The following is a 16,685-nucleotide window of genomic DNA, read 5'->3' as shown; positions in this document are numbered from 1 at the left end:
TGGACGTTCCGCGGCATGGCAATCTTAAGGGAACTAAACAAAATACTAGCCAAACCCAGCTCTTTTTCTTTGTTTAAATTTGATTATCTCCATATTTGTGATTTGTTTTTAATTTTCTTGTGCTTTAACAGCATTTACTTTGTTGTTTCTTGGCGTTAAATGTTATTAAATCTTTAAAAGAAGTAATTACAAATAGTTCCGTTGGAATGTTCTTTGTTCTACGTCGCACTTTTTGAATTTGTAACGTTTGGCGGTGCCCGCGTGTATTCAAATACTGGCAGTGTATTTTCACTGCAGCCTCTTGACAACTCTTGAATGCAGTTTTGGTGCCAAAAACATCTGTGTTTGAGTCTATTTTTAGAATTTACAAAGCAATTGCAGCGAATAAATTGCAATTCGTAAGATTTCACAGAAGCTGCTCAAGGTAAGTGCCAATTTTTAATGGAATAAAACGAAACTAAAGCAAGCCATAAATATTGCATACATTTTGCTGGAGTGTTACAACATTTTAAACTAATATAAATAGCATTTAAATGAATTGTTTGCATATTTTCAGCAATTACATAACTGATCAAAGAGACCATGGCGCTACCCGAGGGATTGTCTAGCAAAATGAAGGTTTTCCAGGTGAGCTATAAACTCCTAGTCCAAGTAAATGGCACTTTAGAGCTTTATTTCTTTAGGCTGTCAACGATGTGCCAGTTTTCCTGAAAGGTGGACCCATTGACAAGGCCCTGTTCGGCATTACGGCGGGTCTGTGCGGAATCGGACTGATAAGCATTGTCCATATGATCTACACGATGGGCTTTGCAAAGAAGAAGGCCTAATTTACGCACTCGAATGTCATGTTTTATCCATTAAAGCAAAGGAAACGATCAACAATTATTTTATTGACATGAGAGTTTATGGGAGTTTAAAGTAATGAGAACCCGCCAATTTCAATTTATTCAAAATCGAAAAGAGCAGCACTGTTCCCATGTGTTTATATCGATAACGATATATGTAGTTCCGTTGACGTGTTAATGGCGACAAAAAAATGGTGCTACAGGGTGACCACATAGAGTATCTTATAATATTTTCCGAATATTTTAACCCACCCTCTTTTTCAATAATTTGCAATGTTATCAGTTAACATACACTTGTCTCTTTTAATAATTTATACATTTACATAATGAAGACAAAGCTCCCTGGCTTCCAGAAGGGATGATTTGAATGAAAAAATTGAAAAACAAATTTGTGATATATAAGTTCATTAAGTACACAATCCAATAAAAAGGAGTATTTGAAATAAGCCAAATTGATTCTTCAAACGGATTAAATTATTGTTTCAGTGTTAAAAGTCTTTGAAAGCTATTAAAACCAAATCGAACATCAAAATCTGGGAATTTGATTTCAAAATGAGAAGATATATTTTGGTATATTTCCGAGGAACTGTCGGTGTATTTTATCGATAATTCCGCGGTCATACTGGTCATACCTGGTCATCGTCGTGCAACCATCTCTAATACGCAGTACCAATTAAATACCAACAAAAAAAAACAAAAAATAGTTGAATTTATCTAAACAAAGAAAATGGAGCCCAACGATGAAGTGGTAGAACGCCAGAAACTCGTGCCAAACGATGTGGAAACGGAGGAAGAAGCTCAAAGCCAAAGCGCACCGAAATCAGCTCAAACCCCTGCCTCGCCCGCGGTGCCAAACGTAAAGATTCCCACTTCCCTTCCTCCAACCAAAAATGCACACCCAAACCCCGCCCAAATCCTACGCTTCTCGTCCCATATTCATTCCATATCCATATTGCAGATCAAAATCAAAGGCATATCCAGTGGGGACACCACACGTAGCCGGAATTCTGCCTCCTGTTCCATAGAGCGTACCATATCCGAGAAGGACAAGGACAAGGGACAACAGCCCACTGCCACCAAGGTGACCTATGTAAACGAGAGACGACCGCGCCCCCAGGCCCAGGGCGGCAGCGGTGGTGCTGGCGATGAACGTTTCGAGTTCAAAACGAGGCCACGCAAATTGCTCAAAGGTGGGTGTCAGCCGTAGACAGATTTACTCATGAATTTCTCCTTATCTTCCAGTTGCCATGAACGCGCGCGTATTTGGTATTCGTTGTGTCAGCTGTTGATAAGAAATGGTCTAGGAAAGGGCAGTCCATCAAGCCACCCTCCGCACCTCTTTTTAGCTATGAGTCACCCATCGTCAGCCCATATGTTGGGGCCTATGTTAATGTTAAATTATTCACACGCACCCAAAGCCACCCACATTCTTGGATAACTCGTTATAATTTTAATAATTGAAATTACAATACTTTGGCCTAGGCGCCTGGGAACGGCGACCTCTCCTAGAGGTTCTCTCTCCTCTTCCTTTTGGTTTCGTGTAGCGCTATGCCTCTTCCTTTAGGTTTTGTCTGGCTCTATGCCTCTCCCATTACTTCTGCCTAGACCTGACGCTCTCCTTTGATTGCTTTCTGGCGCCTAGACCACGCCATTCGGCTGTGTAACTCTCCTTTAGGTTCTGTGAGCCCGCACAAGTCGGTTCATTCGCACGTCCTCACGTTGATATTTATAGAAATTTATAATTCATTTATAGACAGCAGTAATTATTATAGTTTCTAGCGTTTTATGATTATTTAGTTCTTGTTTTATTAATTTTGTATGTTTTATGCTTTTTCTTTATATTTTTTGTATGTAATTACCATTCCCACCCGTATGATTTGGCATGAAGATGGCGATGCATTGGAGCCAACACACAGCAGTGCAAGTAGCTTGAATGCCATTACATTGGTGAGCAGCGAGTGGCTATCCCCAGATCCCACTATCACAAACACCACCACCGCCATCAGCACCAGCACCGTCACGAATAACAACAACAACAACGACAGCACAAAACCCAACCACAACGACACCAGCAATAACAATAACAGCAATACAAACACACCGCGATCGCAGCGTCGCAAAACAGCAGCAGCAGCACCAGCAACAGCAGCCACATCGATGCCAAATGCCAGCGTTCATAGCGACAAATTCGATGATCGTCCAATAAAACATCATTCCTTTGTCTCCGAAGTGCCCGATGTGAAGCATATGGAACGTGCCCTCCTTGGCCTGCTGGACGACTTTCATTCGGGCAAGCTGAAGGCATTCGGTGAGGCTTCAAACGAAAATTGGCAAACACTTAGATGGTTCCTTCTAATTGAATCATTTTCTTGTGCCCCCAAGCAGGCTCTGGCTGCACCATGGATCAGATGACCAAGATACGGGAGCAACAGGAGAGTCTGGCCAAATTGCATTTCGAACTGGCTGCCGCCGAGGAGGATTCCCTGGAGCATGGCAACGAGTTCAACACGAACAAGGCGCAGGAGAATATGCTGCAGCTGATGCAGCGACTCGAACAGTTGTCCATCTCCATTGAGCAGTTGCAGACGAGTCACACGGGTCTCTGAGACTTGGCCCCGCCCGAAAGGGGGGACAAATGCCTGCTCTGGCTCTGAACACGGAACACGAAAACACACACACACAGGCAGATGGTTTTTACACTGGAGATTAGCAACAAGAAAAAGATATAGAAAGAAAGAAGTTTTCAATATTTGTAGAATTTGTGTAAATATCTAAGTTATATGCTTAAGTAGTAGAACTCTCTCGATAAGCTTCTTATGCGCTAACTAATGTTTAGCACACTCGCAGTGATTGTGAAATTAATTTAGACTTATCTTTGGCCTAGCAATAGTTTTTTCCCCCTCAAACGACAGTGCCAAGTTGTAAGGCGCTAACAAAAAAGATTCTTGACCATTGGCAATATTTTTAATGCGATTTCGTTTGTGAGCTACAAATCGAAATTTGTTATTCAGGCTTTTGATTGATTCACAATTGAAATTTGTTCAAATTTATTGTTTTGTTATAGTTATTTGCAATATACATAGACACACACACACACATAGACCTACATCCATACCATCGGAATCTATTAAAGTTATCATTTTTATAATAATTATAAAACATGCCGTGAATGGTTTCATGGAATTATTATTAATTCAACTTGTTTATGTGGCGCTTAAGGAACCTCTTTTCCTTGAAACGGAATTCCCCATAATTTGTAAACAGTTCCTCAGCCCTAAAGAATGTGCCCAACCAATTCCCAGCCCACTCGCAGCGCATGTTCCGTTCTGCATGCACAATCCGCCCGGCTCTGGATGGGCATTTCGATTTGTGTGAACCTTTGGACAAGTGCATTCGTACATAGGAAATTTTATTCAACATTGATTTAATTTATGGATTTGTATTCAGCTGGTGTAATCCCCACCACTGATGGCTCCTCCACCTGCTCCTCCACCTCCTCCTCCTGCTGCTGCTGCTACTCCACTCAAGCGGCGAGTCTCTGGGCTGTCATTGCGCAGTCGCAGCGCGGCTTTTGTTCTTCTTTTTGGTTTATTTCTTCTGTTGTTTTGTGATCGGTAAAAGTAATTTGTTGTTCGTTCTTCTTTCTTTTTAATGCTGGTGTAAGTCCGGGTTTCAAATAACAAGAACTCTGCACTGAGGGAAAAGGTGGTGTGGGTTGTTGGGTGATTAGTTTTGCGTAGGGATTAGGAAGTGAATTGCCTTAAGCAGAAAGTGCATATGAAATAACAGATTGAAAGATATTGATAGGGATGGAATTTTTTTCATTTTCTTGCGAAGTTATTCGGCAGAAGGCGACTTAAGAGCATCGCTTCAGTTAAACTAAACTAATTTCTGACTAAAATGAGTACTGGTTATCGGTCTCAATATTCTTGCAAACAGTTCAGCAAAGGCCTTCGAGCTATGAGCCATTTTAGAGCATTTTGAAATAAGCTTTTGTAAGGCGTGCATTCCTCTCTCCCAAAATGGTTCCAATTGGTTTTCGTCTAATTCGATTGTGTTGCAATCTTAAGAGGTATAAATAAATCTATTGTTTATTAGGTTTCCTCAGTGACTTATCTCTGAGATAAACTGTGCTCCTCTTCTGATCATGTTTCTCTTCATCAAAGTATTAAACATCCGCCTCCATGTAGAGGTTTCCACAATTTGGATTATTTTGTTGAAACATTCCTAAATTGTGCATATTTTTTACCCCATAAACTCTTCACCAATAAAGTCTAGGCATAAACAAAAACAAATATCAGCAATCCAAAACCCATTAAGCATCATCCTAATCTACTTGGAATCATTACATCATTTATATTACCCCTAATTAAACCCCTTAAACTACTTTTAATTTCGTATAATTTTCTAGAACCTTTCCTGTAATTTTTGTAATCTTTTTTCTGCCCCGTAATTCCTGGTAATCTTTTCTCGAGTGTACTCCCACTTGTTGTGTGCCACCGGCTCGTTCCCCCCGTGGTTGCAGCTCCTCCTACCAAAAACTCTGTCGGGTTCTTTTTGGGGTTTCGTTGCTTAGTTAGCGGTTTAGTGCATTCCATGCAGCCTTGTGTCGGCCTCTGTTGGGTATCTGTTGGGCATTTGCCTGAAGAAATGAAGAAATAAACGCTTGGACCGTCGCATCCGCTACGCTGCATACAAATGCAGTCGGATCGGACAGGGCGTGGCAGGGAACACGCAACATCTATCCCAAAAAAAAAACAACAACAACAAACAACAGCAACAGAAACTGCTACCACAAAGTGCCACTGCTGCTGCTCCACCTTCCTGCACCTTTTCTGCTGCCATCCCACATCCCATTCCATTCCATTTCATTCCCCCACTTCCATTTGTCCGGCGTTCCATCACGTGCAGAGGTCGCCTCTCTTGATCGCGAGGATTGGACATGAAAATGGGGAATATCCGCGGCATTTGTCTCGGCTTGGCCCAACCCTAGAATGTGTGTGCTACGACAAGTGCCTTTGGTGGGTGCAACAGTGGATCCGAAACGGATTGGGATCGTTGGCAGTTCATCGCAACTCCCCCCGCTCCATCCAGAGTTATGTAAAGAAGTCAAGGCAGGCAGTCAGTCAGGCAGGGAGTCGGGTAAGAAGTCATTAAATATGTGTAGCGCATATCAAATTTCGAATGAATTGAACTTACTTGGCTTTTGGTCACATGAGAATTTGATGAACTGCCAAAGGCAAAAGGAGGAGTCGTTGATACTTGCCAACAGCACTGGAGGCGGAGGTGGAGGTGGAGTTGCTGGTGGAGTCATGTCTCTGGCCAAGGGTTGACACTTGTTGCACCACAAAGGAATCCGATACTTGATTAACCCGAACTCTGACTTTCAGTGGCGAAAACATTTCAGGCATTTGGCTTACACACACACACACACACACACACACACAGAGAGAGCGGCTGTCTGGACTTAATCCTGCCCACCCAAGAGCACACAAAACAGCAGAGACGGGGGCAGACAGGCGGCGGGGAGAAGTTGTGCCTGCTGGAGACCTTTTTGCGGAAATTACGTTGCTGATGAGCAGCTGAAGGAAAAGCGGAAGACGCACGAAGCTTTTCCTACCTACAGGAAGTGCGACAAAAATTCAAACAGACTCTGAGGGTGGTGGGGGGTGGGTGGTACTGGGAGTCCTACTTGCTGCTGGTGCTGCGCTGCATCCTGCTGCCACTGCGGAAGCAAAAGCAGAGAGAACACAGGGGCGGGTGGGGGCATAAATGCGCACACGGCAAAAAAGGCAAAAAAGGCAAAAAGTTTCCTGCCCGAAAGCCAGGAGGACTACCAAAGAGGAAGTGACTAGTGGAGGGTGGCAGCAGGGGGGGGGGGGGAGGCAGTGGATGAGTGGGTGGCTGCTGTGTTTGTGTGTGTGTGTGTGTGTGTGTGTGTGTGTGTGTGTTTGTGTGTGTGTGTGTGTGTGTGTTATCGTTATCCCCGAGCTCGAATGGGGGCGGAGGGCGACGTACTTTATTTCCTGAAAATGTCCTCGAAAATATGAACATTATATCCCGGAAACGGAAGCTGCAGCATTTGCAAGGAAGTGCCGGCGCAGGAAGCAGCAGGGGGAGAGGGAGTGGATGATGGCTGGGCACAAAACATGGACATGAATGTGAATGTGAATGTGAGTGTGAGTGTGGATTTTGGATGGTTTGATTAAAGCGGGTAAACAGCGACGACGACTGACAGGCACGAAGTGCCCGGGCAGGACCCCGGACGAGCAGCAACAGCAACAGAGAACAACACAAGTGGAACAGGACACGGGAGGATAAACGGAAGAGCAATGAGAGAGAGAGGGAGAGGGAGAGAGCGAGAGAGAGGAGGAGTGATGGTGCAGCAGCAGCAACTGAGAGTTGGACATCTCTACGTTGTCGCATCCTGCAGGAAGCGTGACGGTTGCCGCTGGCCACCCGCCTTCTGCCTCCACAAAATGGCAAACGGAATCCGAGAGGCAAAAGCCTTTACATCAAGGAAATGACGGAAGCAGCCTCAGCAGTAGCTCGACTCGACTCCCCCCCGACTCTTGGACACAGAGAGAGAGAGAGAGAGCTACAGAGAGCGAGAGCGAGAGATGTGGGGCACACACAGGACACCGGAGCACTGGCAGGAAATCATCGTCCCAGCGACGTAAATTAAATTCCATGCAAAGTTAATTTTTGTCACCCACCCAAGATGTGAATCCAGAGGAGAGATGTGCTTAGCAGTGGAGTCTGAGCGCACAACTATTTCCTCATGGCAGAGCAGGAGATGGATGCTCCAACGAAGGGCAGGAGGTGCTCCAACGAAGGGCAGGAGTTACCCCAATGGATGCGGCAGGAGCATGGCATTGTGTGGTTGTGGGATTTATGGGTGAATGATATGGTAAAAGTTTATAAATCATGAAACCAAAAGGGAAACAGCCATGCCAACTACTGCAAAATGGAATAGCGAATGTGTGTGTGTGTGTGTGTGTCTGTGTGATGGATAAATATCAAATTGAATTGAGTTTATGCTAAAGAATGGGAAATCTACTTATGTTTTAGATGGGCCCTGACAAGGAAGGATGTTCCGTGAGCTTGTACAAAAGCCGTACATAGAGTGCTGCCAGCTTTAAAGGCAAGAACACTCAAGAATGCAGAGTTTTGTGGGACTTTAAACATATTTTATTCAATTACCAAATGGCACTCTGGTAGCTGGTAGCTGGGAGACTCTTCACCCTTAATTGTGGCTTAGAAAATCCCTATTCAAATATCCACAGCTGAGTCCCACGTAATTGGTTCTCCAGCAAGCAGTTTTGCCCTATTCTTGCCAACAGTTTTCGATGATTCAATGGTGTATTTTTTGATAATTTGCGAAGTCCTCAAAGCTAGAATAGACACGTCAAAGATACCTCCGCTCCGAGATGAATTCTTCGGCAAGCGCTGCGAGACGCACAAGCGAAACATATGCCCAAGAATGCGACAACAAAATACTAGCGTGTTTGTTTATTTAATTTGATTTACATTATTTATGATTTGTAACTTACGAAACGAACTTACGATTTGGTTGTGTAAGAAAATGTTGCACTTTCCCTAAGAATTACATGAATAAGATCCGTTTATGGACCACTTGTGGCGCACAAAACTGTTGACTATCTCAAACAGAATTCTAAAGATCGTAAATCCACAGCTTACTCCACATTTCAGATATCCCAAACATGAGTTTATTCCATTAGAATGATGCCAAATCACATTCGATTAAGCATAAAACGCAGCAGCAGCGCACTCTAAGAGCCGAAAGCACCTGCGAACATGCCAGTGAGCGCCACAGTTACCAGATGCCTCGCCTAATAGCCAACTTCCTTGGGATGCTATTTAGACGAAGAGAGAACAAAAAATGTTACATCCTGCCTTTCAGAGGCAAATCCCAAAAGATGCGGCCAAGCCCGTTAGCCAAATCAGGAACCAGCAGGCATCGATATGTTCCAACTGCAGAGGAGATTCTTCAGCGCGAGAAATGTGGGGATATGGGGTATGTAATTTACCTCAATGATTGCCGCTATCCCCCCTGTGCCCCTGCTTGGAGGCAATCTTCAATCTATGGTGAATGTACCGCTAGATGCCGATGGATGCCGGGGACCATAAACAGAGAGAGAGAACAGATCCCCTCCCCCCCGAATGCGAACCAATGCGAATCCGAATGAGAATGCGGCGCCGTAATTGAGTTCCTCCATCTGGAAATGGTCAATTGGCAAATAGCAGAGACAATAAATGAATCTTCATCGAGAAAGCCTGGGCCAAAAAGAGATTTGTACAGACCAAAGACCAGAGAGAACGAGCCACCAGCCGCAGCCACAGCCACAGCTCCAACTGCAAACCTCTCTGGTTGGACATTGGGATTACGTGAAAGGTGAAAGTTGTTGAGAACCGCAAAAGAGGCAAAAAGGCGAGCATCGAAAGGGGAGGAACACGCCATAGCGGGTCAGGCTAAGAAACGGTGAGAAAACCGATCCAAAAACCCGAACCAAAGACACCGCGAAACGACAACCCGAACCGGACCCCACCTGTCGGCGACCTGTTGTCGCTCTTGGCTGCCTGCTGCCTGCTGGCTGCTGGTTGCCTTCTGCTCGTTGCAGATATTTCCGTAATCCGAATGTGGAACAGTGGCACAGTAGTCGCTTGTCGGTTGTCAGTAGTCAGTAGTCGTCTCCTCCAGTTTCTCTTCATGGCATCCTCCATCTCCATCTCCCTCTCCATCTTCATTGCGAGCTTCTTCTTGTTGCTGCTGCATCTTCCTCTTCCCATTTATGGCGCATGCGCGCAGTGCAGAAGTCACACTGGAGCTGTAGCTGTAGCTGTAGCTGTAGCTGCTGTAGCTGCAGATGGAGAGATGAAGCTGCTGATGACGCCGTCGACCCACTGGCTGACTGCTGTTCCAACTAACAGACCCCCAAGACCCCATACCGGAGGCTGGGTTACCCTCTTCAGACTCTTCTGCGTTGATTTGGTTGGATGGTGCATTACCGCATTGCAAACCTGAATTCTTCGTTGCTGATTTTTAATATAATACTCTTTCGGGTGGGAGAGGAACGTGTAAACCATAGGGGAGGTGCTATAAAGATGCAAATAAATGGGAAGATTTTGAGATTACGTGTTAATGCAGCTTGACAGAAACGGTTGGATTATTATACTTAAAGATTGAAAGCACTTATGGGGTTAACGGTTATCCACTTCGTACATTCTTTAGATCACGAGATCCTTTGATTAGAGATGTCTTGCCGCTGTCCCTTAAGTAAGGAATCTAGTATCCAAGGCATCCATCTGCATTTCTATCTTTCTTTTCACTTGATTCTGAAATATGATCCTATTGAAAGTAGTTGTAATATCTTGGAAGTTCCATGCACATCGAATCTAAGCCCGAAGATCAGCAAAGATCCACTGAAAAATATCTGTGCTGTATGTCCCTCGATGCAGATACTCCTACGATCTACAATTACCTTAATATCTCCACAATTATCCAGCGAAAAATGCTGCTACCATAAGCCAAAGATGTCTTTGCTTTAATTTCTCCACAAACCACAAGAGTATCCACCGATCGCTGTTTCCATGAGCCACCACCTCTTTCACATATCTCGTGTTTCTTTCGTACTCTTTTTTGGCATAACTATTCCGGATGCTGTCTCCCTCTCTCTCTCTCTCTCCCTCTATCTCCCTTTCTTTCTTTCTCTGTGGTGCTGGAGCCAAGTTTAGTTTGTGTGCAACGCGTGGTGGCAAAATAGATTATGAATGTAAGGCAGTGGGTGTCTGAGTCGAAGCGGGAGCTGGTGTTGCTGGTGGCTCTGTAGCTGTGGCTGGTGTCTGCTGTGGTGTGTGGTATCGGGGGTATCGTTAGACGGTAGCGTGTCTGTAACACTTTTTCCCCCAGCCGTGGAGTTTCGGGTGTGGAGGCAGGGACGTAGCTCTGTGTCTGGCTGTCTGCGGGTCCCAGTCTTGCGTCTGGTTTGAGGAAGTTATATAATCGAGACAACATCGCGATATGTCGGCAATATGCCTCAATCAATTTAACATTTATGAGCCAGCCTGAAAGTTAATAACCAAAAAAAAAAAATGCGAAACTCTGTCTGCAGATGGGAGCGGGAGGCCGGGCCTCTCGTCACTGGGGATTATGTGGGTGGGCAATCAGGTTGGGACGATCGACAGAAAGAGTGGCACAACGGAGACAGAGAGAGAGCGAGAGAGGGGGAGGGAGGTAACTGATCCGTTTGAGTGCCCACCGAAATGCTGTTATGTGAGGTGCTTCCTCATTAAGCCTCCTCGGAGGCTCTCCTACATGGGGCAGTATGTCGTATCGTGTCGTGTCGTGTGTGGCGCTCCTGAGATTCCCATTAGCCGTTCGCTACGAGGATCAAGTGATCGTTTAAGCATTTAAGGAGGATCGATCAAGCTGAACACTTTCCGGGGCAGCGGATCAATCGGGATTTTATAGCTGCTGTTGCGATCAGTCTTTACTGATCGATCCATTAGAGGGTTTTTATTGGATTTATTGGTTATGGCTGGGCCATCAAATTATGAAACTTGTTGGCTGTTGTTTTGTGCTGTTCAATGAGGAATTATTATTATCTTAAGCTAGCAAATCGTGCTGCATTGATCACTTCTGAAACTGTTTTATTGAACATAAATATACAAATCAAAGTTGTACAATAAAAGTGCTGGGTTTTATGTAAGACGGGGTTCAGGGAGGGCTTGGATGGGAGAGATATTTAGTGAGAGAAATAATTAAAGATTGCAGATTTGTATGACTTTTATCATTGATTGTGTTCTGTAAAAAGTTATTTTGGTGTTTTGGTTCCTTTTTTTTACGATTAGCAAATAGTTTAATAGTGCCAAAGATGGCCATTACAATTCATGTGTAAATCGGTGCGTGGAAACCTCGATTAAGAATTTATTTGCAAAGTCTACTAACGTTTCTATTTGTGGTTACGATGTCTACAATTAATGTACCTTATTCTCGTATTAAATCAATAATTAATCCCTTTCTTAATTCATCATCGATTGATTTATAAATCCTTTTCATTTCCGCCTTCTTCAATTAACATTCTGCCACATGCCAAACCTTATTCCAATCTAAATCCTTTATCCACTCCACACAAGTGCTTCCTTTACCTCATTTTCAATGAACTTCCTTAAAATACAAAAACATCACTTATTCCCTATCTAGTGTATAAAAACTCTCGTGTGACTATCTAATTGTTGAAGGAGCTACAAGCAACACTCACTGATCGCATCAACAATGAAAATGTGAAACAGGATTTTCAATTAGAGGCCAAACAGCACTGCCCCTAGTGCCTCGTAAAAATGGAAAATTTATGTTTTTTTTTACCAAATGATTTTCATGTGTAATTTGCCTTTGTCGCTCCGCGCCTTGGATCTCGCTTGGAGAGGCATAAAAGTCGATAAGCCATGTGCTAACCCAAGGATAACTTCACTTCCTTTCTGCATGGAACCGAAAAAAGGTTCACATGCCACTCGATGTGGAGGGTTTTACAACCTGCTGCCAGTCTTTTTTTTTGTGCCCGATCCTCCACTCTCCTTCCTCTCCTCCACTGCTAGACACAGTCTGTAATTAATTACACAGCATTTTCATTTGGAGAAGAGAAGAGATCATCTTCCTTCTGCTGCTTCTCATTTGCTGCCATTTCCACGCTTCGAAACGTTCAATCTTCCAGCGTTTGGTTGTTGTTCTGGTTCTAAACGATTTCCAAGAAACGCTCCAAGAGATCGAAGAACGTTGAGAGGCTGAGCCGCACACACAGAGCGGATGTTGGGCACATTTTCCAGCACTCAGTGCCTCAGCTCATGTGTGCGTGCAACGTGCAGCAGTCATGCAGCAGCCATTCAATCCACTTCTGTGTCCATCCATCTCTAAGTATTCTTCCTATCCATACATTCTATACGTGCCTGCAGGCCTGATGCCTCTCCGCTGCTGCTGCTGCTGCTGTTGATGATGATGATGATGAGGCCCCTTTTCTACAGCGATTATTTAATTGATAAAGATTTCCACATTCCACTGAGGCTGAAGCCTGAAAGAAGCCAAAGAAGCAGCGAAGAAGCAGGGAGTAGGGGCAGACGACACTCCGCTGTTTATCCTGGCTGGCGAGGATCGAATCTCAGTTGCACAATGCACTCGAATGGCATTCCAACCCTCGAACAAAACCTGCAACCACTGTCCCTATTCCTATGTACAATATCCCCCGACAACATCTACCAGATGAAATCTGAAACCTTTCACCATCATTGGCTCTGGCGTTCTTGCGGTAAGGTGGCTCTCGACACGCACACAGCACACACCAATACTCACGGACAACAGGTCATACACTCATACGACAGAGTGTGGTGGTGGGGGGCATAACCTGCCAACACTTGTGGATCGATCTGTGATCACTTTTTTTTCCATCCCTTAAGTGCACTCTTGGGTTTTCATGCCCATTAAATGGGAATGGGCTGAGCAAAGGGGGATATAAGGCAGGGGAGTGGATAGGTAACAGGCGGGAGGGAGTTTTACAGCATTTGGTTGAATATTTCTTGCTAAGTTTATGGGTTTGGGAATCATATTTGACCCACTCAACAAAGATTCTGTGTTGAAAATCCTTCTAGTATTGATACACCCATCAATTCCCTGCTCTTCCTACAGGTCATTCTCCCAGTCGATCATCTCCTCTCCTCTTCCACTCTTCCTCCTTCAGAGTCGTTCGTTCCGTTCTGCTTGGCTACACTTGGTTTGGGCGCTAAATTGGAACGCTTCTCCGGGGCTGCCATAATCCTGACCAACAACGTCGACGATCGATGGCATCGAAGATTTGTAGCCAAACGATCGCAGCGATATTTGAGCGTGTTCGTTTTGGGTTTGTTCCTTCGGTTCTCTTCGATCAGTTTTCCGTTTTTGGCTTTTGTTCGGCGAGAGAGAGAAAGAGAGAGACCCAGGCCAGACAGGCGGGCAGGTTTCCCACGGTTTCTTCTTTCCCTTTTTGCAGGGTGCACATTTCATATCCTGCACACACACACACACACACACACAGAGTAATGGCAGTGGCAGAGATTTGTCGGGGACCAACTGTCAAAGGACCAAAGCAACCTTAGATCCTTAATGTGCCCGAGCATGGCGGCAAAAATCTTACAATTACCCATTGTTGCACAAGGGGAATGTGTAACAATTAGGCCAGTACGAGGGCGAGAGAGAGAGAGTCCCAGGATCTCAGGATCTTCACGTACAAGAATCAAAAGGGGAATTCAATGCAATTCAATTATGAATTTGTTGGGCAGGAAAAGAGTGTAACGAAGAGGATAAGAGAGACCCGATCCCATCCGATTCGAGATCCCTTCCTAAGGCTAAAAAATGATGTCATGTTATGTGGGTGGATGTGCGTGGGCGATCCTGCAGGATCCAGCATTGGTTGCGCTCCTGCGACGTGGAGGAGGGTGGAAACATTTATGTGTGTTCCGCCACTCCTTCTGGGAATTGATCCGATCCGGTTATAGTTAATTGTTGCCGAATAATTATTACAATGGAAGTGTTCCTTTAATATAAATGAGTTTTACTTTTTGGCAGGAGAATTACATGACAAGAAAAAGTATTGTTTGATATTTCTTTAACTTAATATGATAGGATGTAAGGAGACACATAAGGACTTCTATGAAATATAAACTACATAGAACAAGAGGAGAATAAGGTTAATTTTAAGAATCATCTGATCATATGGAAGAGAATCATAAAAGATGGAAAAATGAACTACCTTAGATCAATTCTATTCAGAATTTTTTCAATAACTTTTAGGACAGAAGCTCAGATATAAAACCTTCTTTTAGGAGCACTCGCTTGAGTGAGAGAACTCTAGATTTTATTCCTTTAAATGATGATAGAATAAATAGAATAAAGATTTCCATAAGCACACAATTTTCCTGGGAGGATAGACTTCGTGAAGGTACAGGACACATTCCGTGGATAGATTTCATGATTAGATATTGATCATTCCATGATTTATTTTAGGAACTTAATAAATATTGTATTTAAAGTACACTGATCCTCTCCCCAATATCTACATATGTACTTAAAAATTCCCAAACTATCAATACTTCTTAGGCAGAAATCTTTCCTATATATCCGCTCCAGACATTTCATTTGTCGAAACTTATATCATCCCGACAGACACACACCTTATCGAGACACTCCCTGCCATCCACTCCCCTAAACCCTCGCGGAACTCTCAGTGTTTTTAGTAATTGGCAAATGACCAACAAGAGAAATGGGCGAGAAATAAGAAGAACACGATGAAAATTCGCGTCTGGAAATACTTCCGCATCGGGAGGAGACTTTGTCGGGCCACGAACCACGCAGACTATTTATAGAGGGGCCTCTGCGACTGCCATATAGTGCAGGGCATATATCAAATCGCTGGCTGACTGTCTGCTCTTGTCTATATGCATATTTATACTACACATAAAATGAATCTTGTGTTGTGTTTTGTGAGCGAGGAGGAGGGCCTCTGGCATCAAGTGGATGCCACTTGGTTGCCTCTGGACATTGGCATATTCTATTTTAATGAATTATCTGCACTTAGGCATCGAACTAAAATATAAGAACTATGACTATGATGATGGCAGGGTGGAAAAGGGAGAACAAAAAGCCTGAGATTTGTGTAGGAATTTATGGAGTTCTAGGGAGAGTTAGGCATAGGGAGCGGTACTTGTTACGACTTTAAAAGTACCCGATACTTGGGTTTCTTTTAGGTCTTTATACTCTCATTAATTGAGGAAATATTTGTGCTATTAAGGTGTTATAAATATCAGAAAGAGCTCTAAACGCTCATCTCTAAATAAGAAGTTCAACCTTTTGTTTCATTTTTGTTACTTCAAATTTGTAGCTAAATATTCCATAATAAATTCCACCACAAAACTTTCCTAGAACTTCCATTATGACTACACCACAGCTTTTCTCTTGCTTCCCAAAGATTTTCCAGCTTCTCCCTGCAATATTTATGGAAATTTCGAATCCTCAAGCGTTAAAAGTCTTCTAAAATAGGGCATACCCTAGAGATCCCCAAGTAACCGGTAGAAATATTCGTACTTACGTACACACAAACGTATAAATGTTGATTGGCTCAATTGGACGACTATTTGAACTCTGAACCCCGACCATGCTCATCGGCAGCTCTCGTCTTCCTCTTTTGCCGCCAACCAACCCCAAGCCCAAGCCCAAGACCCTCCTATTCCTTTGTAGGCTCTTCCCCCCTAACCCCACGCTGGGCGACGCACCATGACCAAAGCTACTAATTTGGGCCAGTGATCGTCGTCGTAGTCGTGCTGTTGATGATGACGACGACGACGATCAGTTGAAACCCCGTCGATGTCGTTGTCGTAGAGCAATCGATGGGGAAGACACCACTAGGGAGGGTAGAGCTAGTGGAATCTGGGGCGTGGGCGGGTACCCGGGGGCAGGGTCGCCACGATTGTTGGCTTGGCTGTTTATGGGCATTTGACTGGAAATGTCAAACGTTTGCTTAGGGAAAAACTGGTTAACCAACACAGCGAGAGAGAGAGCGAGCGAGAGAGAGGCGACTCCCCGACCCACAAAGCGGATGCAGTGCAACTGAGCGCATCTTTGGGTCGCCATCAACCTGATGAGAGTTCCCATTTCCCATCTGAAAACCTCCAGCCGCCCCTCCGCCAAATACCTAAACACTAAAGACCGAGGAGATCTTTCAGTTTGCAGCGAAGCGGAAACGCCACAAACAATTTATAATTAAAGATTGCCAACTGGTTTTTATGGGTTCACAATTT

General features: G+C 44.2%; 2 protein-coding genes across 5 annotated transcripts; both read left to right on the top strand.

Annotated features, from left to right (window-relative positions):
• The first annotated feature begins 296 nt into the window (after positions 1-296).
• On the top strand, positions 297-885 carry LOC117900054 (cytochrome c oxidase subunit 7A1, mitochondrial). Its single transcript, XM_034810251.1, has 3 exons — positions 297-424; positions 557-627; positions 684-885. The coding sequence occupies exons 2-3, from the start codon at positions 583-585 to the stop codon at positions 825-827; spliced, it is 189 nt and encodes a 62-aa protein (XP_034666142.1). The 5' UTR covers positions 297-424; positions 557-582; the 3' UTR covers positions 828-885.
• Positions 886-1,502: 617 nt separating this feature from the next.
• LOC117900049 (coiled-coil domain-containing protein 28B) lies at positions 1,503-3,516 on the top strand. Of its 4 annotated transcripts, none has more exons than XM_034810242.1 (4): positions 1,503-1,701; positions 1,804-2,035; positions 2,734-3,153; positions 3,228-3,516. In XM_034810242.1, exons 1-4 carry the CDS (start codon positions 1,573-1,575, stop codon positions 3,449-3,451), a joined length of 1,005 nt encoding a protein of 334 aa, XP_034666133.1. In that variant the 5' UTR covers positions 1,503-1,572; the 3' UTR covers positions 3,452-3,516. The 4 variants fall into 4 exon arrangements, with proteins under 4 accessions (XP_034666133.1, XP_034666135.1, XP_034666134.1 ...); XM_034810244.1 differs by having other exon boundaries at positions 1,505-1,701; positions 3,076-3,153; XM_034810243.1 differs by having other exon boundaries at positions 1,506-1,701; positions 3,231-3,516.
• Positions 3,517-16,685: the final 13,169 nt, after the last annotated feature.

Source organism: Drosophila subobscura, chromosome U (genome assembly GCF_008121235.1).
Source record: "Drosophila subobscura isolate 14011-0131.10 chromosome U, UCBerk_Dsub_1.0, whole genome shotgun sequence".
NCBI classification, from domain to species: domain Eukaryota; kingdom Metazoa; phylum Arthropoda; class Insecta; order Diptera; family Drosophilidae; genus Drosophila; species Drosophila subobscura.
Note: the sequence above shows the minus strand (reverse complement) of the source record. Positions and strands in the feature narration are given on the sequence as shown.